Source organism: Oncorhynchus keta, chromosome 23, assembly GCF_023373465.1.
Source record: "Oncorhynchus keta strain PuntledgeMale-10-30-2019 chromosome 23, Oket_V2, whole genome shotgun sequence".
Classification (NCBI taxonomy): Eukaryota; Metazoa; Chordata; class Actinopteri; order Salmoniformes; family Salmonidae; genus Oncorhynchus; species Oncorhynchus keta.
The window spans coordinates 539,377-565,662 of NC_068443.1; the positions used below are offsets into that span (position 1 = coordinate 539,377).

Sequence of the window (26,286 nt, forward strand, 5' to 3'; positions counted from 1 at the left end):
GTGTGACATCACAACAGCAAGATCTGTTGCCACAAGAAAAGGGCAACCAGTGAAGAACAAACACCATTGTAAACACAACCCATATTTAGGTTGATTTATTTTCCCTTTTGTGCTTGAACTATTTGTACATTGTTACAACACTGTATATAGTAATAATATGACATGTGAAATGTGTCTATTCCTTTGGATATTTTGTGAGTGAAATGTTTACTGTACATTTTTTATTGTTTATTTCACTTTTGTTTATCTATTTCACTTGCTTTGGCAATTTAAACATGTTTCCCATGCTCTTGAGTGGATTTGTACCCACTGTTAAAGCGGAGAGTATTTCCTCACAGCCGGTTCCTCCTCAAGCCGATTTGTACCCACTGTTAAAGCGGAGAGTATTTCCTCACAGCCGGTTCCTCCTCAAGCCGAACAGTGTCACGTGATCAGGCCTATACGTTCCGCAGGGAGCGGATTAGGTTTATCTGGCTCGGGCGCCCGTGGAGGCGGGTTTTGCGCCAGGTGAACATTGATTGCATTCGTTTTGGAATAAAAAAAATAAATCTATATTATGTAAAATAGAAGTTATATTTGTTGCTGAAAAATGGACCATGCCTTGTTGATAACATGACCGAGCAGCGCAGATGACTGTTCGCTTTGAGAGAGTGTTCCTCCCTCACCGTTTCTTTCCCCGCGGATCAGCACAATCAAATTCGCCCAATGCCTGGTGCACAAGGTACATGGAGACTTCACTTAAGGACCAATGGAATGGTCTAAAATGTGCAAACCCCGCCCCCACGCCCCGCCCAGACGCGTTTTCATATGTCTGTCATGTTATTGGACAAACATCAGGGACTTTTTGGCGGACAGCTCAGATAACCGTCTTCATGCAAACTGTTTATTGCTGAAGAAGGGATGCGAGGTCGGAAGTAATTTACTTACTGAAGAATTAACTATGGCACGGAGGTGAGTTACATTTTAGCCTAAATTCTCGCATACATGCTGTTGAATTATAGTGATCAACCGCAAATAATGATAGATTTACTTTTGGCAACAAAAAAATATATAGTTTTAGTGAATGTTGATTGCTCAATTGTATATTTTTTTTGTGATGTTATTTTTGCGTTTGATCTTTAAATCAAACAGCCTGCTACGAAAAATATTAGTTAGTTGAACACTAATGTAAATCAAATTTGATTTGTCACATGCGCGGAATACAGCAGGTGTAGGGAGACCTTACAGCACATGTTTTTTAAAGTGCAACGGTTGTTATTTTAATTGTAAAATGGGTTCCTGATTAATAACGGCAGGCAGGTAGCCTAGTGGTTGGAGCGTTGGGACAGTAACTGAAAGGTTGCGAGTTCAAACCCCCGAGCTGACAAGGTACAAATCTATCATTCTGCCCCTGAACAAGGCAGTTAACCCACTGTTCCTAGGCCGTCAATGAAAATAAGAATTTGTTCTTATTAACTGAATTGCCTCGTTAAATAAAAAGAACAACAGGATCAGAAATGACGGCGATGGTACTGTTATTGAGTCTTTAAATAGAAGCCTGGATCTTTGGAAATGTTTCTTTGAAATGTGACTGTTTTTGTTTGTAGGGACCCGTTCGTGAAACTAACAGCATGACATGTCATCTCCTCCTGTTGAACTAAAACTGTTGGCGGACATGCAATGCAAGTGGTACGTGGAGTTTTATAACCGCAGGAACCATATACCGAATATTGACCTTGCGTCTCCATATGCAAACGTCATGTCAACTGCCACTACTGACGTGGTTTTTATCTGGATCTGTCTTGGTTTCTGTTGACGCATCCTCCTGAATACTCAACAAAGGGTCTTGATTAGATACAGACAAAGACACATTCGGGACTATTATGCACGTGTGACAAATACAATTTGATTTGAATTCATCTCATACTATATAATTAATATTAGTCACAGCATGCTATGTTTTGATTGAAAGATCAAAACTCAAAAATAATAACATCACAAAAAAAACAGATAAAGTTGAGCAATCAACATGCACTAAAACGATAGTTTTTCTGCCAAACAACTGTTCCTTGCTAATTACTGAGTCAGCTAATTGTTGAAAAGTCCTTTTGATGTTCCAAGATGAAACAGCAGCAGGATATGGGGATGATATTCATTAGCTCACCAAACTACACTTCTGAAACCAACACAGGAAGTAGATCAGCTCAGGCCGCTGTCTGGCCCCGTTGGCTGTTCTCAGTCTGGCCCCGTTGGCTGTAAGCTGTCTGGCCCCGTTGGCTGTTCGCTGTCTGGCCCCGTTGGCTGTTCGCTGTCTGGCCCCGTTGGCTGTTCGCTGTCTGGCCCCGTTGGCTGTTCGCTGTCTGGCCCCGTTGGCTGTTTGCTGTCTGGCCCCGTTGGCTGTTTGCTGTCTGGCCCCGTTGGCTGTTCGCTGTCTGGCCCCGTTGGCTGTTCGCTGTCTGGCCCCGTTGGCTGTTCGCTGTCTGGCCCCGTTGGCTGTTTGCTGTCTGGCCCCGTTGGCTGTTCGCTGTCTGGCCCCGTTGGCTGTTCACTGTCTGGCCCTGTTGGCTGTTCGCTGTCTGGCCCCGTTGGCTGTTTTCTGTCTGGCCCCGTTGGCTGTTCGCTGTCTGGCCCCGTTGGCTGTTCGCTGTCTGGCCCCGTTGGCTGTTCGCTGTCCGGCCCCGTTGGCTGTTCACTGTCCTGCCCCGTTGGCTGTTCACTGTCCGGCCCCTTTGGCTGTTCTCTGTCCGGCCCCGTTGGCTGTTCACTGTCCTGCCCCGTTGGCTGTTCACTGTCCTGCCCCGTTGGCTGTTCACTGTCCTGCCCCGTTGGCTGTTCACTGTCCTGCCCCGTTGGCTGTTCACTGTCCTGCCCCGTTGGCTGTTCACTGTCCTGCCCCGTTGGCTGTTCACTGTCCTGCCCCGTTGGCTGTTCACTGTCCTGCCCCGTTGGCTGTTCACTGTCCTGCCCTGTTGGCTGTTCACTGTCCTGCCCCGTTGGCTGTTCACTGTCCTGCCCCGTTGGCTGTTCACTGTCCTGCCCCGTTGGCTGTTCACTGTCCTGCCCTGTTGGCTGTTCACTGTCCTGCCCTGTTGGCTGTTCACTGTCCTGCCCCGTTGGCTGTTCACTGTCCTGCCCCGTTGGCTGTTCACTGTCCTGCCCCGTTGGCTGTTCACTGTCCTGCCCCGTTGGCTGTTCACTGTCCTGCCCTGTTGGCTGTTCACTGTCCTGCCCCGTTGGCTGTTCACTGTCCTGCCCCGTTGGCTGTTCACTGTCCTGCCCCGTTGGCTGTTCACTGTCCTGCCCTGTTGGCTGTTCACTGTCCTGCCCCGTTGGCTGTTCACTGTCCTGCCCCGTTGGCTGTTCACTGTCCTGCCCCGTTGGCTGTTCACTGTCCTGCCCCGTTGGCTGTTCACTGTCCGGCCCCGTTGGCTGTTCACTGTCCGGCCCCGTTGGCTGTTCACTGTCCTGCCCTGTTGGCTGTTCACTGTCCGGCCCCGTTGGCTGTTCGCTGTCCTGCCCTGTTGGCTGTTCGCTGTCTGGCCCCGTTGGCTGTTCTGTCTGGCCCCGTTGGCTGTTCGCTGTCTGGCCCCGTTGGCTGTTCGCTGTCTGGCCCCGTTGGCTGTTCGGCAGTCTGGCCCCGTTGGCTGTTCCTCAGTCTGGCCCCGGTGGCTGTTCCTCAGTCTGGCCCCGTTGGCTGTTCGCTGTCTGGCCCCGTTGGCTGTTCGCTGTCTGGCCCCGTTGGCTGTTCGCTGTCTGGCCCCGTTGGCTGTTCGCTGTCTGGCCCCGTTGGCTGTTCTCTGTCTGGCGCTGTTGGCTGTTCGCTGTCTGGCCCCGTTGGCTGTTCACTGTCTGGCCCCGTTGGCTGTTCACTGTCCTGCCCTGTTGGCTGTTCGCTGTCTGGCCCCGTTGGCTTTTCGCTGTCTGGCCCCGTTGGCTGTTCACTGTCTGGCCCCGTTGGCTGTTCTCTGTCTGGCGCCGTAGGCTGTTCGCTGTCTGGCCCCGTTGGCTGTTCACCGTCTGGCCCCGTTGGCTGTTCACTGTCCTGCCCTGTTGGCTGTTCACTGTCCTGCCCTGTTGGCTGTTCACTGTCTGGCCCCGTTGGCTGTTCACTGTCTGGCCCCGTTGGCTGTTCGCTGTCTGGCCCCGTTGGCTGTTCGCTGTCTGGCCCCGTTGGCTGTTCGCTGTCTGGCCCCGTTGACTGTTCACTGTCTGGCCCCGTTGGCTGTTCTCTGTCTGGCGCTGTTGGCTGTTCTCTGTCTGGCGCTGTTGGCTGTTCGCTGTCTGGCCCCGTTGGCTGTTCACTGTCTGGCCCCGTTGGCTGTTCACTGTCTGGCCCCGTTGGCTGTTCGCTGTCTGGCCCCGTTGGCTTTTCGCTGTCTGGCCCCGTTGGCTGTTCACTGTCTGGCCCCGTTGGCTGTTCTCTGTCTGGCCCCGTTGGCTGTTCGCTGTCTGGCCCCGTTGGCTGTTCACTGTCTGGCCCCGTTGGCTGTTCACTGTCCTGCCCTGTTGGCTGTTCGCTGTCTGGCCCCGTTGGCTGTTCACTGTCTGGCCCCGTTGGCTGTTCACTGTCCTGCCCTGTTGGCTGTTCACTGTCTGGCCCCGTTGGCTGTTCACTGTCTGGCCCCGTTGGCTGTTCGCTGTCTGGCCCCGTTGGCTGTTCACTGTCCGGCCCCGTTGGCTGTTCGGCAGTCTGGCCCCGTTGGCTGTTCCTCAGTCTGGCCCCGTTGGCTGTTCGCTGTCTGGCCCCGTTGGCTGTTCGCTGTCTGGCCCCGTTGGCTGTTCGCTGTCTGGCCCCGTTGGCTGTTCCCTGTCCGGCCCCGTTGGCTGTTCGGCAGTCTGGCCCCATTGGCTGTTCCTCAGTCTGGCCCCGTTGGCTGTTCGCTGTCCGGCCCTGTTGGCTGTTGGCTGTCTGGCCCCGTTGGCTGTTGGCTGTCTGGCCCCGTTGGCTGTTGGCTGTCTGGCCCCGTTGGCTGTTCACTGTCCTGCCCTGTTGGCTGTTCACTGTCCTGCCCTGTTTGCTGTTCACTGTCCGGCCCTGTTGGCTGTTCACTGTCCGGCCCTGTTGGCTGTTCACTGTCCTGCCCTGTTGGCTGTTCACTGTCCTGCCCTGTTGGCTGTTCACTGTCCGGCCCCGTTGGCTGTTCACTGTCCGGCCCTGTTGGCTGTTGGCTGTCTGGCCCCGTTGGCTGTTGGCTGTCTGGCCCCGTTGGCTGTTGGCTGTCTGGCCCCGTTGGCTGTTCACTGTCCTGCCCTGTTGGCTGTTCACTGTCCTGCCCTGTTGGCTGTTCACTGTCCTGCCCTGTTGGCTGTTCACTGTCTGGCCCTGTTGGCTGTTCGCTGTCCTGCCCTGTTGGCTGTTCACTGTCCTGCCCTGTTGGCTGTTCACTGTCCTGCCCTGTTGGCTGTTCACTGTCCTGCCCTGTTGGCTGTTCACTGTCCTGCCCTGTTGGCTGTTCACTGTCCTGCCCTGTTGGCTGTTCACTGTCCTGCCCTGTTGGCTGTTGTACTGTCCTGCCCTGTTGGCTGTTCACTGTCCTGCCCTGTTGGCTGTTCACTGTCCTGCCCTGTTGGCTGTTCACTGTCCTGCCCTGTTGGCTGTTCACTGTCCTGCCCTGTTGGCTGTTCACTGTCCTGCCCTGTTGGCTGTTCACTGTCCGGCCCTGTTGGCTGTTCACTGTCCTGCCCTGTTGGCTGTTCAGTGTCCGGCCCTGTTGGCTGTTCACTGTCCTGCCCTGTTGGCTGTTCACTGTCCTGCCCTGTTGGCTGTTCACTGTCTGGCCCTGTTGGCTGTTCACTGTCCTGCCCCGTTGGCTGTTCACTGTCCGGCCCCGTTGGCTGTTCACTGTCCGGCCCCGTTGGCTGTTCACTGTCCGGCCCCGTTGGCTGTTCACTGTCCTGCCCTGTTGGCTGTTCACTGTCCGGCCCCGTTGGCTGTTCGCTGTCCTGCCCTGTTGGCTGTTCACTGTCTGGCCCCGTTGGCTGTTCTGTCTGGCCCCGTTGGCTGTTCGCTGTCTGGCCCCGTTGGCTGTTCGCTGTCTGGCCCCGTTGGCTGTTCGCTGTCTGGCCCCGTTGGCTGTTCTGCAGTCTGGCCCCGTTGGCTGTTCCTCAGTCTGGCCCCGTTGGCTGTTCCTCAGTCTGGCCCCGTTGGCTGTTCGCTGTCTGGCCCCGTTGGCTGTTCGCTGTCTGGCCCCGTTGGCTGTTCGCTGTCTGGCCCCGTTGGCTGTTCACTGTCTGGCCCCGTTGGCTGTTCTCTGTCTGGCGCCGTTGGCTGTTCGCTGTCTGGCCCCGTTGGCTGTTCACTGTCTGGCCCCGTTGGCTGTTCACTGTCCTGCCCCGTTGGCTGTTCGCTGTCTGGCCCCGTTGGCTTTTCGCTGTCTGGCCCCGTTGGCTTTTCACTGTCTGGCCCCGTTGGCTGTTCTCTGTCTGGCCCCGTTGGCTGTTCGCTGTCTGGCCCCGTTGGCTGTTCACTGTCTGGCCCCGTTGGCTGTTCACTGTCCTGCCCTGTTGGCTGTTCTCTGTCTGGCCCCGTTGGCTGTTCTCTGTCTGGCCCCGTTGGCTGTTCGCTGTCTGGCCCCGTTGGCTGTTCGCTGTCTGGCCCCGTTGGCTGTTCGCTGTCTGGCCCCGTTGGCTGTTCGCTGTCTGGCCCCGTTGGCTGTTCTCTGTCTGGCCCCGTTGGCTGTTCGCTGTCTGGCCCCGTTGGCTGTTCACTGTCTGGCCCTGTTGGCTGTTCACTGTCTGGCCCTGTTGGCTGTTCGCTGTCTGGCCCCGTTGGCTGTTCGCTGTCTGGCCCCGTTGGCTGTTCACTGTCTGGCCCCGTTGGCTGTTCTCTGTCTGGCCCCGTTGGCTGTTCGCTGTCTGGCCCCGTTGGCTGTTCGCTGTCTGGCCCCGTTGGCTGTTCACTGTCTGGCCCCGTTGGCTGTTCACTGTCTGGCCCCGTTGGCTGTTCACTGTCTGGCCCCGTTGGCTGTTCTCTGTCTGGCCCCGTTGGCTGTTCGCTGTCCGGCCCCGTTGGCTGTTCGGCAGTCTGGCCCCGTTGGCTGTTCCTCAGTCTGGCCCCGTTGGCTGTTCGCTGTCTGGCCCCGTTGGCTGTTCGCTGTCTGGCCCCGTTGGCTGTTCGCTGTCTGGCCCCGTTGGCTGTTCGGCAGTCTGGCCCCATTGGCTGTTCCTCAGTCTGGCCCCGTTGGCTGTTCGCTGTCCGGCCCTGTTGGCTGTTGGCTGTCTGGCCCCGTTGGCTGTTGGCTGTCTGGCCCCGTTGGCTGTTGGCTGTCTGGCCCCGTTGGCTGTTCACTGTCCTGCCCTGTTGGCTGTTCACTGTCCTGCCCTGTTGGCTGTTCACTGTCCGGCCCTGTTGGCTGTTCACTGTCCGGCCCTGTTGGCTGTTCACTGTCCTGCCCTGTTGGCTGTTCACTGTCCTGCCCTGTTGGCTGTTCACTGTCCGGCCCCGTTGGCTGTTCACTGTCCGGCCCTGTTGGCTGTTGGCTGTCTGGCCCCGTTGGCTGTTGGCTGTCTGGCCCCGTTGGCTGTTGGCTGTCTGGCCCCGTTGGCTGTTCACTGTCCTGCCCTGTTGGCTGTTCACTGTCCTGCCCTGTTGGCTGTTCACTGTCCTGCCCTGTTGGCTGTTCACTGTCTGGCCCTGTTGGCTGTTCGCTGTCCTGCCCTGTTGGCTGTTCACTGTCCTGCCCTGTTGGCTGTTCACTGTCCTGCCCTGTTGGCTGTTCACTGTCCTGCCCTGTTGGCTGTTCACTGTCCTGCCCTGTTGGCTGTTCACTGTCCTGCCCTGTTGGCTGTTCACTGTCCTGCCCTGTTGGCTGTTCACCTTCCTGCCCTGTTGGCTGTTCACTGTCCTGCCCTGTTGGCTGTTCACTGTCCTGCCCTGTTGGCTGTTCACTGTCCTGCCCTGTTGGCTGTTCACTGTCCTGCCCTGTTGGCTGTTCACTGTCCGGCCCTGTTGGCTGTTCACTGTCCTGCCCTGTTGGCTGTTCAGTGTCCGGCCCTGTTGGCTGTTCACTGTCCTGCCCTGTTGGCTGTTCACTGTCTGGCCCTGTTGGCTGTTCACTGTCCTGCCCTGTTGGCTGTTCACTGTCCTGCCCTGTTGGCTGTTCACTGTCCTGCCCTGTTGGCTGTTCACTGTCTGGCCCTGTTGGCTGTTCACTGTCTGGCCCTGTTGGCTGTTCACTGTCTGGCCCTGTTGGCTGTTCACTGTCCGGCCCTGTTGGCTGTTCACTGTCCTGCCCTGTTGGCTGTTCACTGTCCTGCCCTGTTGGCTGTTCACTGTCCTGCCCTGTTGGCTGTTCACTGTCTGGCCCTGTTGGCTGTTCGCTGTCCTGCCCTGTTGGCTGTTCCTCAGTCTGGCCCTGTTGGCTGTTCACTGTCTGGCCCTGTTGGCTGTTCGCTGTCTGGCCCTGTTGGCTGTTCACTGTCTGGCCCTGTTGGCTGTTCGCTGTCCTGCCCTGTTGGCTGTTCACTGTCTGGCCCTGTTGGCTGTTCACTGTCCTGCCCTGTTGGCTGTTCACTGTCCTGCCCTGTTGGCTGTTCACTGTCCTGCCCTGTTGGCTGTTCACTGTCTGGCCCTGTTGGCTGTTCACTGTCCTGCCCTGTTGGCTGTTCCTCAGTCTGGCCCTGTTGGCTGTTCACTGTCCGGCCCTGTTGGCTGTTCACTGTCCTGCCCTGTTGGCTGTTCACTGTCCTGCCCTGTTGGCTGTTCACTGTCCTGCCCTGTTGGCTGTTCACTGTCCTGCCCTGTTGGCTGTTCACTGTCCTGCCCTGTTGGCTGTTCACTGTCCTGCCCTGTTGGCTGTTCACTGTCCTGCCCTGTTGGCTGTTCACTGTCCTGCCCTGTTGGCTGTTCACTGTCCTGCCCTGTTGTACTGTTCACTGTCCTGCCCTGTTGTACTGTTCACTGTCCTGCCCTGTTGTACTGTTCACTGTCCTGCCCTGTTGGCTGTTCACTGTCTGGCCCTGTTGGCTGTTCACTGTCTGGCCCTGTTGGCTGTTCACTGTCCTGCCCTGTTGGCTGTTCACTGTCCTGCCCTGTTGGCTGTTCACTGTCCTGCCCTGTTGGCTGTTCACTGTCCTGCCCTGTTGGCTGTTCACTGTCCTGCCCTGTTGGCTGTTCACTGTCCTGCCCTGTTGGCTGTTCACTGTCCTGCCCTGTTGGCTGTTCACTGTCCTGCCCTGTTGGCTGTTCACTGTCCTGCCCTGTTGGCTGTTCACTGTACTGCCCTGTTGGCTGTTCTCTGTCCTGCCCTGTTGGCTGTTCACTGTCCTGCCCTGTTGGCTGTTCACTGTCCTGCCCTGTTGGCTGTTCACTGTCCTGCCCTGTTGGCTGTTCACTGTCCTGCCCTGTTGGCTGTTCACTGTCCTGCCCTGTTGGCTGTTCACTGTCCTGCCCTGTTGGCTGTTCACTGTCCTGCCCCATTGGCTGTTGTACTGTCCTGCCCTGTTGGCTGTTCACTGTCCTGCCCTGTTGGCTGTTCACTGTCCTGCCCTGTTGGCTGTTGTACTGTCCTGCCCTGTTGGCTGTTCACTGTCCTGCCCTGTTGGCTGTTCACTGTCCTGCCCTGTTGGCTGTTCACTGTCCTGCCCCGTTGGCTGTTGTACTGTCCTGCCCTGTTGGCTGTTCACTGTCCTGCCCTGTTGGCTGTTCACTGTCCTGCCCTGTTGGCTGTTGTACTGTCCTGCCCTGTTGGCTGTTCACTGTCCTGCCCTGTTGGCTGTTCACTGTCCTGCCCTGTTGGCTGTTCACTGTCCTGCCCCGTTGGCTGTTGTACTGTTCTACTGAGGAACTCATGATGCATCAATGGAACTCTGTTTCAATAGTCCTGTTTGGGATCCTTCTGTGGCTCAGTTGGTAGAGCATGGCGCTTGTAACGCCAGGGTAGTGGGTTCAATCCCCGGGACCACCCATACGTAGAATGTATGCACACATGACTGTAAGTCGCTCTGGATAAAAGCGTCTGCTAAATGGCATATATTATTATTATTATTATTATTATAGTACAACATTTTAATGATATTCTGTAGTAGAGGTCGACCGATTAATTGGAATGGCCGAATAATTAGAGCCGATTTCAAGTTTTCATAACAATCGGGAATCTGTATTTTTGGACACTGATTTGGCCAATCTATTTTACACCTTTTATTTAAACTTTATTTAAACTAGGTAAGTTAGTTTAAGAACAAATTCTTATTTTCAATGACGGCCTAGGAATGGTGGGTTAACTGCCTTGTTCAGGGGCAGAACGACAGATTTTCACCTTGTCAGCTCGGGGGACCCAATCTTGCAAACTTACAGTTAACTAGTCCGATGCTCTAACCACCTGATTATATTGCACTCCACGAGCAGCCTGCCTGTTACGCGAATGCAGTTTGCCAAGGTAAGTTGCTAGCTAGCATTAAACTTATCTTATAAAAAACAATTAATCATAATCACTAGTTATAACTACACATGGTTGATGATATTACGAGTTTATCTAGCGTGTCCTGCATTGCATATAATCGATGTGGTGCATATCGTTGCTCCAATGTGTACCTAACCATAAACAACAACGCCTTTCTTAAAATCAATACACAGAAGTATATATTTTTAACCCTGCATATTTAGCTAAAAGAAATCCAGGTTAGCAGGCAATATTAACCAGGTGAAATTGTGTCACTTCTCTTGGGTTCATTTCACGCAGAGTCAGTTTATATGCAACAGTTTGGGCCGCCTAATTTACCAGAATTTTACGTAATTATGACATAACATTGAAGGTTGTGCAATGTAACAGCAATATTTAGACTTAGAGATGCCACCCGTTAGTTAAAATACGGAACGGTTCCATATTTCACTGAAAGAATTAACGTTTTGTTTTCGAGATGATAGTTTCCGGATTCTACCACATTAATGACATAAGGCTCGTATTTCTGTGTTATTATATTATAATTAAGTCTATGATTTGATAGAGCAGTCTGACTGAGCGGTGGTAGGCAGCAGCAGGCTCATAAACCATTCATTCAAACAGCACCTTCGTGTGTTTTGCCAGCAGCTCTTCGTTGTGCATCAAGCATTGCGCTGTTTATGACTTCAAGCCTATCAACTCCCGAGATGAGGCTGGTGTAACCGAAGTGAAATGGCTAGCTAGTTAGCGCGCGCTAATATCGTTTCAATCGTCACTCGCTCTGAGCCTTCTAGTAGTTGTTCCCCCTTGCTCTGCATGGGTAACGCTGCTTCGATGGTGGCTGTTGTCGTTGTGTTCCTGGTTCGAACCCAGGTAGGGGCGAGGAGAGGGACGGAAGCTATACTGTTACACTGGCAATACTAAAGTGCCTATAAGAACATCCAATAGTCAAAGGTTAATGAAATACAAATGGTATAGAGGGAAATAGTCCTATAATTCCTATAATAACTACAACCTAAAACTTCTTACCTTGGAATATTGAAGACTCATGCTTCTACACCTGCATTGCTTGCTGTTTGGGGTTTTAGGCTGGGTTTCTGTACAGCGCTTTGAGATATCAGCTGATGTACGAAGGGCTATATAAATACATTTGATTTGATTTGAAAAGGAACCACCAGCTTTCATATGTTCTCATGTTCTGAGCAAGGAACTGAAACGTTAGCTTTCTTACATGGCACATATTGCACTTTTACTTTCTTCTCCAACATTTTGTTCTTGCATTATTTAAACCAAATTGAACATGTTTCATTATTTATTTTAGGCTAAATTGATTTTATTGATGTATTATATTAAGTTAAAATAAGTGTTCATTCAGTATTGTTGTAATTGTCGTTATTACAAATAACACAAAATAAATCGTCCGATTAATCGGTATCGGCTTTTTTTGGGCCTCCAATAATCGGTATCGGCGTTGAAAAATCCTAATCGGTCGACCTCTAGTCTGTAGTTATATTTTGGTAGATGGTTTCCTGTCACAAGCGATTTCACAATATTTTGTGCCCCTGTTCTATCTGGGTTGTTTTAGACACTGAGGTTACAGGGTCCCCTGGTGAGGGGTTAAGAGTGACCCAAATAGCACCCGAATCAAAAACTCTTGGGCACTGGTCTTTTCTATGAGAATGAATGGTTACTTTTTTTTTAAAGTGTCCCAGATGTTGTTATTTTAAGGGAAGTGAAGGCCACAGTGGTAACTGGATGTGGCTGTGGCTGTTAACAGGAAGTGAACATATCCACGGGCTATTGGTTTATCCTCCACGGTATTGTCTCTGTTATAGTAGCCTCTGTCTCGGTCCCCAACAACCGGATTTTCCAGTTTTGGACATATTAACAAGACAACACTCCATCTCAACTCCTTCTCTAGTTTCAGGCGTTTTCTTTGTACGCCTGCTATGTTAACATAGATCCCTGTAGGTTACTGGAAAGAGATGAACATAGATCCCTGTAGGTTACTGGAAAGAGATGAACATAGATCCCTGTAGGTTACTGGAAAGAGATGAACATAGATCCCTGTAGGTTACTGGAAAGAGATTAACATAGATCCCTGTAGGTTACTGGAAAGAGATGAACATAGATCTCTAGTTTACTGGAAAGAGATTAACATAGATCTCTAGGTTACTGGAAAGAGATTAACATAGATCCCTGTAGGTTACTGGAAAGAGATGAACATAGATCTCTAGGTTACTGGAAAGAGATTAACATAGATCTCTAGTTTACTGGAAAGAGATTAACATAGATCTCTAGGTTACTGGAAAGAGATTAACATAGATCTCTAGTTTACTGGAAAGAGATTAACATAGATCTCTAGTTTACTGGAAAGAGATTAACATAGATCTCTAGGTTACTGGAAAGAGATTAACATAGATCTATGTAGGTTACTGGAAAGAGATAAACATAGATCCCTGTAGGTTACTGGAAAGAGATGAACATAGATCTATGTAGGTTACTGGAAAGAGATGAACATAGATCTCTAGGTTACTGGAAAGAGATTAACATAGATCCCTGTAGGTTACTGGAAAGAGATTAACATAGATCTATGTAGGTTAATGGAAAGAGATGAACATAGATCTATGTAGGTTAATGGAAAGAGATTAACATAGATCTCTAGTTTACTGGAAAGAGATTAACATAGATCTCTAGTTTACTGGAAAGAGATTAACATAGATCTCTAGGTTACTGGAAAGAGATGAACATAGATCTCTAGGTTACTGGAAAGAGATGAACATAGATCTCTAGGTTACTGGAAAGAGATTAACATAGATCCCTGTAGGTTACTGGAAAGAGATTAACATAGATCCCTGTAGGTTACTGGAAAGAGATGAACATAGATCCCTGTAGGTTACTGGAAAGAGATGAACATAGATCCCTGTAGGTTACTGGAAAGAGATTAACATAGATCTATGTAGGTTACTGGAAAGAGATTAACATAGATCCCTGTAGGTTACTGGAAAGAGATGAACATAGATCTATGTAGGTTACTGGAAAGAGATGAACATAGATCCCTGTAGGTTACTGGAAAGAGATTAACATAGATCTCTGTAGGTTACTGGAAAGAGATTAACATAGATCTATGTAGGTTAATGGAAAGAGATGAACATAGATCCCTGTAGGTTACTGGAAAGAGATGAACATAGATCCCTGTAGGTTACTGGAAAGAGATTAACATAGATCCCTGTAGGTTACTGGAAAGAGATTAACATAGATCCCTGTAGGTTACTGGAAAGAGATGAACATAGATCCCTGTAGGTTACTGGAAAGAGATGAACATAGATCTATGTAGGTTACTGGAAAGAGATGAACATAGATCCCTGTAGGTTACTGGAAAGAGATGAACATAGATCCCTGTAGGTTACTGGAAAGAGATGAACATAGATCTATGTAGGTTACTGGAAAGAGATTAACATAGATCTATGTAGGTTAATGGAAAGAGATGAACATAGATCTATGTAGGTTACTGGAAAGAGATGAACATAGATCTATGTAGGTTACTGGAAAGAGATGAACATAGATCCCTGTAGGTTACTGGAAAGAGATGAACATAGATCTATGTAGGTTACTGGAAAGAGATTAACATAGATCTATGTAGGTTAATGGAAAGAGATGAACATAGATCTATGTAGGTTACTGGAAAGAGATGAACATAGATCTATGTAGGTTACTGGAAAGAGATGAACATAGATCCCTGTAGGTTACTGGAAAGAGATGAACATAGATCCCTGTAGGTTACTGGAAAGAGATGAACATAGATCTCTAGGTTACTGGAAAGAGATTAACATAGATCTATGTAGGTTACTAGAAAGAGATGAACATAGATCTCTAGGTTACTGGAAAGAGATGAACATAGATCTCTAGGTTACTGGAAAGAGATTAACATAGATCCCTGTAGGTTACTGGAAAGAGATTAACATAGATCTATGTAGGTTAATGGAAAGAGATGAACATAGATCTATGTAGGTTAATGGAAAGAGATTAACATAGATCTCTGTAGGTTACTGGAAAGAGATTAACATAGATCTATGTAGGTTACTGGAAAGAGATGAACATAGATCTATGTAGGTTAATGGAAAGAGATTAACATAGATCTATGTAGGTTAATGGAAAGAGATGAACATAGATCCCTGTAGGTTACTGGAAAGAGATGAACATAGATCTATGTAGGTTACTGGAAAGAGATGAACATAGATCTATGTAGGTTACTGGAAAGAGATGAACATAGATCCCTGTAGGTTACTGAAAGAGATTAACATAGATCTATGTAGGTTAATGGAAAGAGATTAACATAGATCTCTAGGTTACTGGAAAGAGATGAACATAGATCCCTGTAGGTTACTGGAAAGAGATGAACATAGATCTATGTAGGTTACTGGAAAGAGATGAACATAGATCTATGTAGGTTACTGGAAAGAGATGAACATAGATCTATGTAGGTTACTGGAAAGAGATGAACATAGATCTATGTAGGTTACTGGAAAGAGATGAACATAGATCCCTGTAGGTTACTGGAAAGAGATTAACATAGATCTATGTAGGTTAATGGAAAGAGATTAACATAGATCTCTAGGTTACTGGAAAGAGATGAACATAGATCCCTGTAGGTTACTGGAAAGAGATGAACATAGATCTATGTAGGTTACTGGAAAGAGATGAACATAGATCTATGTAGGTTACTGCAAGAGATGAACATAGATCTATGTAGGTTACTGGAAAGAGATTAACATAGATCCCTGTAGGTTACTGGAAAGAGATGAACATAGATCTCTAGGTTACTGGAAAGAGATGAACATAGATCCCTGTAGGTTACTGGAAAGAGATGAACATAGATCCCTGTAGGTTACTGGAAAGAGATTAACATAGATCTATGTAGGTTACTGGAAAGAGATAAACATAGATCTATGTAGGTTAATGGAAAGAGATGAACATAGATCCCTGTAGGTTACTGGAAAGAGATAAACATAGATCTATGTAGGTTAATGGAAAGAGATGAACATAGATCCCTGTAGGTTACTGGAAAGAGATTAACATAGATCTATGTAGGTTACTGGAAAGAGATGAACATAGATCTCACTAGCAGTATCTCTATGCTTTTGCCCCCAACAATTTTATACTGTAGCATTATATCTATAGCAAGGGTATTTTTCTTGCATTGCAATGTGAAAGTATGAGTTCATATCGATGTGTCTATTGCCTGTCTGTGTATTAGTCAAGGTGTGAACCACGAGCTCTCGGAGGTTCTGAACCAGCTGTGGAGTCGGGATACAAACCGTCTCAAACCTGGGACTGACTACACCATCTCCCTACAGGTACGGATGTCAGGGTTACCGTTAATGGTTTGTTAATGGTCTCTATCTGCAAAGCACTCTGGTAGAGAGAGAATGACAGCAGGATACACACCTCGGGGCCCGATTCAGACATAGGAGCAGGATACACACCTAGGACCCGATTCAGACATAGGAGCAGGATACACACCTAGGACCCGATTCAGACATAGGAGCAGGATACACACCTAGGACCCGATTCAGACATAGGACATTTTTCCCTACGTGTTTTGATGTAAGCTCTTCTCAGTATTTGGTATTCAGATTTACCTTGTGCAGGTGATCAACCATCTCTATAGGAATGGTTACCTTAATCACACATTTAATGAAACCACTGAAAACCCTCCCACTTGGTTCAGTTTTTGTAAACTGGGGGTTTTCAGTACTTTCATCTAAAGCCACCCCTTTAAATACGGTGTACCTTTTTCAATTAGAATTGTCGACAGACTCTATGTACTACATCAAGAGAACAGGTTCAGAATATTAGGGATCCATGAAAGGAAGACATCAAAATACTGTATTAGCATATCTCAGTTTCAGCACCAATTGGTGGTTTAAAAAAAAAATCTGATTTTGTAGATTATTAAGGGGTAGGAATGTAACAACTGCCTGAAAGGCCCTAGAGGGTTCCCTAACAACCGTCTGAAATGCCCTAGAGGGTCCCCTAACAACCGTCTGAAATGCCCTAGAGGGTTCCCTAACAACCGTCTGAAAGGCCCTAGAGGGTCCCCTAACAACCGTCTGAAATGCCCTAGAGGGTCCCCTAACAACCGTCTGAAATGCCCTAGAGGGTTCCCTAACAACCGTCTGTAATGCCCTAGAGGGTCCCCTAACAACCGTCTGAAAGGCGCTAGAGGGCTCCCTAACAACCATCTGTAATGCCCTAGAGGGTTCCCCAACAACCATCTGAAATGCCCTAGAGGGTTCCCTAACAACCGTCTGAAATGCCCTAGAGGGTCCCCTAACAACCATCTGAAATGCCCTAGAGGGTTCCCTAACAACCGTCTGAAATGCCCTAGAGGGTCCCCTAACAACCATCTGAAATGCCCTAGAGGGTTCCCTAACAACCGTCTGAAATGCCCTAGAGGGTTCCCTAACAACCGTCTGAAAGGCCCTAGAGGGTCCCCTAACAACCGTCTGAAATGCCCTAGAGGGTTCCCTAACAACCGTCTGTAATGCCCTAGAGGGTCCCCTAACAACCGTCTGAAAGGCGCTAGAGGGCTCCCTAACAACCATCTGTAATGCCCTAGAGGGTTCCCCAACAACCATCTGAAATGCCCTAGAGGGTTCCCTAACAATCGTCTGTAATGCCCTAGAGGGTTCCCTAACAACCGTCTGTAATGCCCTAGAGGGTCCCCTAACAACCGTCTGAAAGGCGCTAGAGGGCTCCCTAACAACCATCTGTAATGCCCTAGAGGGTTCCCCAACAACCATCTGAAATGCCCTAGAGGGTTCCCTAACAATCGTCTGTAATGCCCTAGAGGGTTCCCTAACAACTGTCTGAAATGCCCTAGAGGGTTCCCTAACAACCGTCTGAAAGGCGCTAGAGGGTTCCCTAACAACCGTCTGTAATGCCCTAGAGGGTTCCCTAACAACCGTCTGAAAGGCGCTAGAGGGTTCCCTAACAACCGTCTGTAATGCCCTAGAGGGTTCCCTAACAACCGTCTGAAAGGCGCTAGAGGGTCCCCTAACAACCATCTGTAATGCCCTAGAGGGTTCGCTAACAACCGTCTGAAATGCCCTAGAGGGGTCCCCTAACAACCGTCTGAAAGGCGCTAGAGGGTTCCCTAACAACCGTCTGAAAGGCGCTAGAGGGTCCCCTAACAACCGTCTGCTTTTGTGGAGCGATGGGTAACGATGCTTCGTGGGTGACTGTTGTTGATGTGAGCAGAGGGTCCCTGGTTCGCGCCCGGGTATGGGCGAGGGGGCGGTCTAAAGTTATACTGTTACACATGCTTCAGTTCAAGGTCAGAATACCCATAGAAAGGTTAATGAAGTTGCCACTACGTGTAACTCTGGTCTGACTCCCCCCTAGAGAGGCAGGTAACGTGACTGAGAGCTAGCTATCCAAATAAAGACAGGAAGGAATTTAGCTTATTCAGGGTTGAGCTCAGGCCCACAGAGTAGTTTTCATGGTGTGTTTGGGAGATGTGATGGTCTTATTCATATAGTATGTTTGTCTATCCAGGGAAAGGCAGGTTACGTGGCCCAGGGTAGTAACACTGCCAGAGACATGGCTAGGGCTCCTCTGTTCGCCTATGTCAACGAGGGCAAACTGAAAAACATCAAGACCTACGCCTGTAAGTCCTTTCTCCCTCCACTCCTCCCTTCCTTCAGTCCTCCCTTCCTTCAGTCCTCCCTTCCTTCAGTCCTCCCTTCCTTCAGTCCTCCCTTCCTTCACTCCTCCCTTCCTTCACTCCTCCCTTCCTTCAGTCCTCCCTTCCTTCACTCCTCCCTTCCTTCACTCCTCCCTTCCTTCACTCCTCCCTTCCTTCACTCCTCCCTTCCTCCACTCTCTCTACCTCCTCTCCTCTCTTCCTGTTATTCAAGACATATTCTGTCTACCTCCTCTCCTCTCTTCCTGTTATTGAAGACATATTCTGTCTACCTCCTCTCCTCTCTTCCTGTTATTGAAGACATATTCTGTCTACCTCCTCTCTTCCTGTTATTGAAGACATATTCTGTCTACCTCCTCTCCTCTCTTCCTGTTATTGAAGACATATTCTGTCTACCTCCTCTCCTCTCTTCCTGTTATTCAAGACATATTCTGTCTACCTCCTCTCCTCTCTTCCTGTTATTGAAGACATATTCTGTCTACCTCCTCTCCTCTCTTCCTGTTATTGAAGACATATCCTGTCTACCTCCTCTCCTCTCTTCCTGTTATTGAAGACATATTCTCTCTACCTCCTCTCTTCCTGTTATTGAAGACATATTCTGTCTACCTCCTCTCCTCTCTTCCTGTTATTGAAGACATATTCTGTCTACCTCCTCTCCTCTCTTCCTGTTATTGAAGACATATTCTGTCTACCTCCTCTCCTCTCTTCCTGTTATTGAAGACATATTCTGTCTACCTCCTCTCCTCTCTTCCTGTTATTGAAGACATATTCTGTCTACCTCCTCTCCTCTCTTCCTGTTATTGAAGACATATTCTCTCTACCTCCTCTCCTCTCTTCCTGTTATTGAAGACATATTCTGTCTACCTCCTCTCCTCTCTTCCTGTTATTGAAGACATATTCTGTCTACCTCCTCTCCTCTCTTCCTGTTATTGAAGACATATTCTGTCTACCTCCTCTCCTCTCTTCCTGTTATTGAAGACATATTCTGTCTACCTCCTCTCCTCTCTTCCTGTTATTGAAGACATATTCTCTCTACCTCCTCTCCTCTCTTCCTGTTATTGAAGACATATTCTGTCTACCTCCTCTCCTCTCTTCCTGTTATTGAAGACATATTCTGTCTACCTCCTCTCCTCTCCTCTATTCCTGTTATTGAAGACATATTCTGTCTACCTCCTCTCCTCTCTTCCTGTTATTGAAGACATATCCTGTCTACCTCCTCTCCTCTCTTCCTGTTATTGAAGACATATTCTGTCTACCTCCTCTCCTCTCTTCCTGTTATTGAAGACATATTCTCTCTACCTCCTCTCCTCTCTTCCTGTTATTGAAGACATATTCTGTCTACCTCCTCTCCTCTCTTCCTGTTATTGAAGACATATTCTCTCTACCTCCTCTCCTCTCTTCCTGTTATTGAAGACATATTCTGTCTACCTCCTCTCTTCCTGTTATTGAAGACATATTCTCTCTACCTCCTCTCCTCTCTTCCTGTTATTGAAGACATATTCTCTCTACCTCCTCTCCTCTCTTCCTGTTATTGAAGACATATTCTCTCTACCTCCTCTCCTCTCTTCCTGTTATTGAAGACATATTCTGTCTACCTCCTCTCCTCTCTTCCTGTTATTGAAGACATATTCTCTCTACCTCCTCTCCTCTCTTCCTGTTATTGAAGACATATTCTGTCTACCTCCTCTCCTCTCTTCCTGTTATTGAAGACATATTCTGTCTACCTCCTCTCCTCTCTTCCTGTTATTGAAGACATATTCTGTCTACCTCCTCTCCTCTCTTCCTGTTATTGAAGACATATTCTCTCTACCTCCTCTCCTCTCTTCCTGTTATTGAAGACATATTCTGTCTACCTCCTCTCTTCCTGTTATTGAAGACATATTCTCTCTACCTCCTCTCCTCTCTTCCTGTTATTGAAGACATATTCTGTCTACCTCCTCTCCTCTCTTCCTGTTATTGAAGACATATTCTGTCTACCTCCTCTCCTCTCTTCCTGTTATTGAAGGCATATTCTGTCTACCTCCTCTCCTCTCTTCCTGTTATTGAAGGCATATTCTCTCTACCTCCTCTCCTCTCGTCCTGTTATTGAAGGCATAGCCAGTATTTCACAAAGCATTCTTCAGAGTGATGCTTCGTGGGTGACTTGTTGTCTGTGTGCAGAGGGTCAGAGTGATATATGCTTCTTGTGTGCAGTGTTCATGCGTCTCCTGGACAACTATGAGATGTCTACAGGCGTGTCGGAGACCGTCACCTCTGAGGAGCTGATAGAGAACGATCTCTTCCTCAATGCCATTCTGGAGACCGAGGTCATGAAGGTAGTGTGTGTGTGTGTGTGTGTGTGATCTGTCTCTGTGTGCCCACAGGTAAAAGTGTGGGTTTATAGTCCTTCTTGCTTGGTTGAGCACATATAGCTATGTTCTGTCGTCATTTAGATCCATAGCCAAGACTCCTGGAGACAGGCCCTTAACCTGTCTGTTCTGGACAGGACTCCTGGAGACAGGCCCTTAACCTGTCTGTTCTGGACAGGACTCCTGGAGACAGGCCCTTAACCTCCATGAGTTAGTCAGATGGTGTTCTGTCACTGTGGACATGTGTTTTGTCTTGTTATTTAGTCTCAGGTGTGGACTCCACAACACACAAAGCAATGTGTACTTATGTGTCGGTCTAATCTGTGTGTGTGTGTGTGCCAGTGTGCCCACAAGTACCTGGTGAGTAAGGGTCACTCCCCATCAGACCAGCAGCAGTTCAAGAGGCAGCTCTATAACATGTGGTTCAGACTCTATCACCGAGACCGCAGTGGAGGGTGAGTGTGTGTGTGTGTGTATTTTATTATGCCCACATACAGTGAGCAGTTTGAGCTTGTTTTAGTTGTATCAAATCAAATGTATTTATAAAGCCTTTCGTACATCAGCTGATATCTCAAAGTGCTGTACAGAAACCCAGCCTAAAACCCCAAACAGCAAGCAATGCAGGTGTAGAAGCACGGTGACTAGGAAAAACTCCCTAGAAAGGCCAAAACCTAGGAAGAAACCTAGAGAGGAACCAGGCTATGAGGGGTGGCCAGTCGTCTTCTGGCTGTGCCGGGTGGAGATTATAACAGAACATGGCCAAGATGTTCAAATGTTCATAAATGACCAGCATGGTCAAATAATAATAAGGCAGAACAGTTGAAACTGGAGCAGCAGCACAGTCAGGTGGACTGGGGACAGCAAGGAGTCATCATGTCAGGTAGTCCTGAGGCATGGTCCTAGGGCTCAGGTCCTCTGAGAGAAAGAGAGAATTAGAGAGAGCATACTTAAATTCACACAGGACACCGGATAGGACATGTGAAGTACTCCAGATATAACAAACTGACCCTAGCCCCCCCACAAACTACTGCAGCATAAATACTGGAGGCTGAGACAGGAGGGGTCAGGAGACACTGTGGCCCCATCCGAGGACACCCCCGGACAGGGCCAAACAGGAAGGATATAACCCCACCCACTTTGCCAAAGCACAGCCCCCACACCACTAGAGGGATATCTTCAACCACCAACTTACCATCCTGAGACAAGCCCGAGTATAGCCCACAAAGTTCTCTGCCCAACTGTTCTGACCAGTTGTACCTGTATGTGTGTGAAAGAGACTGAGAGCGACACGCAGAGGGAGAGTGGGGGAGATTTGCAAATAATAGGACATTTTAAAATGTCTTTTATTCTTTTGGAACTTTTGTGAGTGTAATGTTTACTGTTAATTTGTCTATTTCACTTGCTTTGGCAATGTTAACATATGTTTCCCATGCCAATAAAGCCCTTAAATTGAATTGAGAAAGAGACACACACACACACACCGAGACAGAGAGAGAGAGAGACACGCAGAGTGAGAGAGAGACACACAAGGACCGAGACCGAGAGAGACTGATCACATATTTTTTTTTTAAACATATTTTCTTATGTTTCCAATACAGTGAGGACTCCTGTGGTTTTGAGCATGTGTTTGTTGGTGAGTCTAAGAAAGGGAAGGAGATCACGGGGTTCCACAACTGGGTCCAGTTCTATCTGCAGGAGAAGCATGGCAATGTGGACTACAAGGGTTACAAGGCCCAGGGCAACAGGAACACTGTAAGACATTCTAGAACAATCTCCCTATCTTATCAGCAGAGTTACATTTCACACAGGGCCATACACAAGATACTTGTTTTCAGAAATGTAGCTCTATGGTTGTTGTCCTGCTCTGGTAATTAGTTCAACTTTTGTGTGTGTTTTTTTTTTAGTATTTACATTTTACTGACTGATTTCAAGACACCCAAAACTGTGGCCACCACTGTAAACTTCCCAAATCATACATTATATTTAACCATATGTTATGGGCGGCATGGTAGTGGTTAGAGGGGAGGGGCGGCAGGGTAGCCTAGTGGTTAGAGTGTAGAGGCGGCAGGGTAGCCTAGTGGTTAGAGTGTAGTGGCGACAGGGTAGCCTAGTGGTTAGAGGGGTGGGGCGGCAGGGTAGCCTAGTGGTTAGAGTGTAGAGGCGGCAGGGTAGCCTAGTGGTTAGAGGGGAGGGGCTGGGTGCGGCAGGGTAGCCTAGTGGTTAGAGGGGAGGGGCTGGGTGCGGCATGGTAGCCTAGTGGTTAGAGGGGAGGGGCGGCAGGGTAGCCTAGTGGTTAGAGTGTAGAGGCAGCATGGTAGCCTAGTGGTTAGAGAGTTGGACTAGTAACCGAAAGGTTGCAAGATCGAATCCCTGAGCTGACATGGTACAAATCTGTCGTTCTGCCCCTGAACAAGACAGTTAACTAATGAACTAATGATCTAGGCCGTCATTAAAAATAAGAATTTGTTCACGGTTGCGTGATTGCTGAGTTAAATAAAGGTTAACTTAAAATGTACATTATAGTTAACTAAATAATATTATATTTAAAAATGTTATGTACACCACACGGCACGTTTATCAAGTTTTATTATAGTCATTATATGACATCTGTGACCTTTAACCTTTATATGTGTCAGTCAGATGAGGAAGTCCACGTCCTGAAATAACATATTACACATGAATAACACCTTTTATTATAGGGGTGGCAGGTAGCCTTGTGGGTAGAGAGTTGGGCCTATAACCGGAAGGTTGCTGGGTCGAATCCCCGAGCTGACAATGTAAAAAAAAAAAAAACTGTTGTTTTGACCTCTCTGTGCAGCCAGATGAGGATGACCACGTTCTGAACCTGCAGTTCAGCTGGAAGGGCCTGGTCAAGCCTGTGGGAAGCTCCTTCATTGGGGTCAGCCCAGAGTTCGAGGTCGCCCTCTTCACCATTCTCTTCCTCGCGTCGACTGAGAAGGTGAGCGGTTGCGTGATTGACCACACAGGGTTCAAACCTGGGTCTATGAGACTGTGTTGGCCTGTAGTGCTGAAGCCTAGGCCCTAGAAGACATTAGCTTGGGGAGCTAGTGCTCGATCTCAGATCTCAGGCTGGGTTACTCATGGTTCCCTGAACCACCCTGATGACACGTCTTATCAACCGGAAGTCATCATAGCTAACAGGACCCCTCCAGTCTGAATAACTACTGTTCTGACCAGTATAACATGACCCCTCCAGACTGAATAACTACTGTTCTGACCAGTATAACATGACCCCTCCAGTCTGAATAAACTACTGTTCTGACCAGTATAACATGACCCCTCCAGACTGAATAACTACTGTTCTGACCAGTATAACATGACCCCTCCAGGCTGAATAACTACTGTTCTGACCAGTATAACATGACCCCTCCAGGCTGAATAAACTACTGTTCTGACCAGTATAACATGACCCCTACAGGCTGAATAACTACTGTTCTGACCAGCATAACATGACCCCTCCAGGCTGAATAAACTACTGTTCTGACCAGTATAACATGACCCCTCCAGGCTGAATAACTACTGTTCTGACCAGTATAACATGACCCCTCCAGGCTGAATAAACTACTGTTCTGACCAGCATAACATGACCCCTCCAGGCTGAATAACTACTGTTCTGACCAGTATAACATGACCCCTCCAGGCTGAATAAACTACTGTTCTGACCAGCATAACATGACCCCTCCAGACTGAATAACTACTGTTCTGACCAGCATAACATGACCCCTCCAGACTGAATAACTACTGTTCTGACCAGTATAACATGACCAGTATAACATGACCTCTCCAGACTGAATAAACTACTGTTCTGACCAGCCATAACATGACCCCTCCAGGCTGAATAACTACTGTTCTGACCAGCATAACATGACCCCTCCAGGCTGAATAACTACTATTCTGACCAGTATAACATGACCCCTCCAGGCTGAATCAGCACAGTTCTGGAAAAGGGTTGTGAATTGGGACGCAGCCCAACGTTGGTGTTGATGAGGAGAACCCTAGCCAGTATATAAATGGGTGGATGTATTGGCTAACGTTATCCTTGTGGTTTATGTACAGGTGACCACGGTCGTGGTGAAGGTGGACGAGTACCTGCTAGAGATGGTGGTGTATCGTCAGGGGCGATCCATCGGAACCTCCTACCCCAAACTACTCAGCAGCAACAACAGGGACCTGTAGTGGGGAGATCTACGCACCCTGATTCTGAAATCAGGCTCAAATGGAACCCTATTCCCTATAGTGCACTGCTTTCAACCAGGGCCCATAGGTCTAGTAGTGCACTATATAGGGAATAGGGTGCCATTTGGGGCACTGTGTTTTTGACACCATAGTGTTATTAGGTTGTGTTCTCCTCCATCAAATCCTTAACCTCGTTCCCAGGTTCAATTACTAATTACAGATCCTGGATCATTCATAATTCGCTCTAAACTATTATATTAGAGGTTACAGTTGATCCAGGACCAGGATTGTGTCTCTCTCTGCTACCAGCTCTCCTCTCTGTCCTGAATATTAAGTTCTGGTCCTTGGTCTTTCACAAAGCAGAGGGCTGTTTTTATTTTCTGTTAAGAAAACTACTAAAGCATTTTGACAATCCATTAAAACCTAGATTTACTATGATAGGAACCTGATTGTCTAACATTATATTAACAGTGTTGTTCTCTTGTTTTTAACATTACTACTTTGTGATGATTATTACGTTTAATTTCTGCTTGAAGAAAATAAAACATGTTTACAAGTATACTATCTTATTTACTTCACCTTTATTTATCCAGGTATATATATATATATATATATATAACCCTAACCCTTTATTTAACCAGGTATTTATATATATATAACCCTTTATTTAACCAGGTATTTATATATATATAACCCTTTATTTAACCAGGTATTTATATATATATAACCCTAACCCTTTATTTAACCAGGTATTTATATATAACCCTTTATTTAACCAGGTATTTATATATATATATATAACCCTAACCCTTTATTTAACCAGGTATTTATATATATATAACCCTAACCCTTTATTTAACCAGGTATTTATATATATATATATATATAACCCTAACCCTTTATTTAACCAGGTATATATATATATATATAAACCTAACCCTTTATTTAACCAGGTATATATATATATATAACCCTAACCCTTTATTTAACCAGGTATATATATATATAAAACCCTAACCCTTTATTTAACCAGGTATTTATATATATATAACCCTTTATTTAACCAGGTAGACCAGTTGAGAACAATTCATTTACAACTGAGACATGGCCAAGATAAAGCAAAGCTGTGCGACACAAACAACAACACAGTTACACATGGAATAAACAAACATACAGTCAATAACACAGTAGAAAAGCTTCTCCTGTGCTTTTATTTTGAAGATTAAAACAAACAATGGTTACAGTACGTCTCCTTGGCAGAAAACAATACAATCATGTCAGACTAGAGTATATTAAACTACAATTACCATGGAAAGATCTCAGGTTTATTTGACTCAATAGTAGAAGGTTACATGAATGATGCATCAAATGTAATCATGATCTGCCTAAGAACAGGTCTGTATTGAGGAATGTAATCATGATCTGCCTCAGAACAGGTCTGTATTGAGGAATGTAATCATGATCTGCCTCAGAACAGGTCTGTATTGAGGAATGTTATCATGATCTGCCTCAGAACAGGTCTGTATTGAGGAATGTAATCATGATCTGCCTCAGAACAGGTCTGTATTGAGGAATGTTATCATGATCTGCCTCAGAACAGGTCTGTATTGAGGAATGTAATCATGATCTGCCTCAGAACAGGTCTGTATTGAGGAATGTAATCATGATCTGCCTA

At 47.6% G+C, this 26,286-nt stretch overlaps 1 protein-coding gene and 2 long non-coding RNA genes across 50 annotated transcripts; 2 read left to right on the top strand and 1 right to left on the bottom strand.

The window, feature by feature from the left end:
- Positions 1–817: 817 nt before the first annotated feature.
- On the top strand, positions 818–25,170 carry LOC118372507 (uridylate-specific endoribonuclease C-like). The gene is made up of 8 exons (XM_052475876.1): positions 818–951; positions 15,616–15,715; positions 17,919–18,030; positions 20,260–20,381; positions 20,757–20,869; positions 22,013–22,166; positions 23,233–23,373; positions 24,492–25,170. Exons 1-8 carry the CDS (start codon positions 941–943, stop codon positions 24,609–24,611), a joined length of 873 nt encoding a protein of 290 aa, XP_052331836.1. The 5' UTR covers positions 818–940; the 3' UTR covers positions 24,612–25,170.
- Positions 12,606–15,042, top strand: LOC127910857 (uncharacterized). Of its 6 annotated transcripts, none has more exons than XR_008076459.1 (5): positions 12,606–13,119; positions 13,560–13,695; positions 13,866–13,967; positions 14,540–14,607; positions 14,977–15,042. It is a non-coding gene; the product is annotated as an uncharacterized LOC127910857 (long non-coding RNA). The 6 variants fall into 6 exon arrangements; XR_008076457.1 differs by lacking the exon at positions 14,977–15,042 and adding an exon at positions 14,707–14,860; XR_008076460.1 differs by lacking the exon at positions 13,866–13,967.
- On the bottom strand, positions 18,041–20,253 carry LOC127910856 (uncharacterized). Of its 43 annotated transcripts, XR_008076434.1 has the most exons (5): positions 19,495–20,253; positions 19,409–19,456; positions 19,280–19,365; positions 18,506–19,188; positions 18,041–18,462 (listed from the first exon to the last, which is right to left on the bottom strand). It is a non-coding gene; the product is annotated as an uncharacterized LOC127910856 (long non-coding RNA). The 43 variants fall into 43 exon arrangements; XR_008076423.1 differs by having other exon boundaries at positions 19,280–19,919; positions 19,958–20,253; XR_008076454.1 differs by having other exon boundaries at positions 19,280–19,795; positions 19,920–20,253.
- Positions 25,171–26,286: the final 1,116 nt, after the last annotated feature.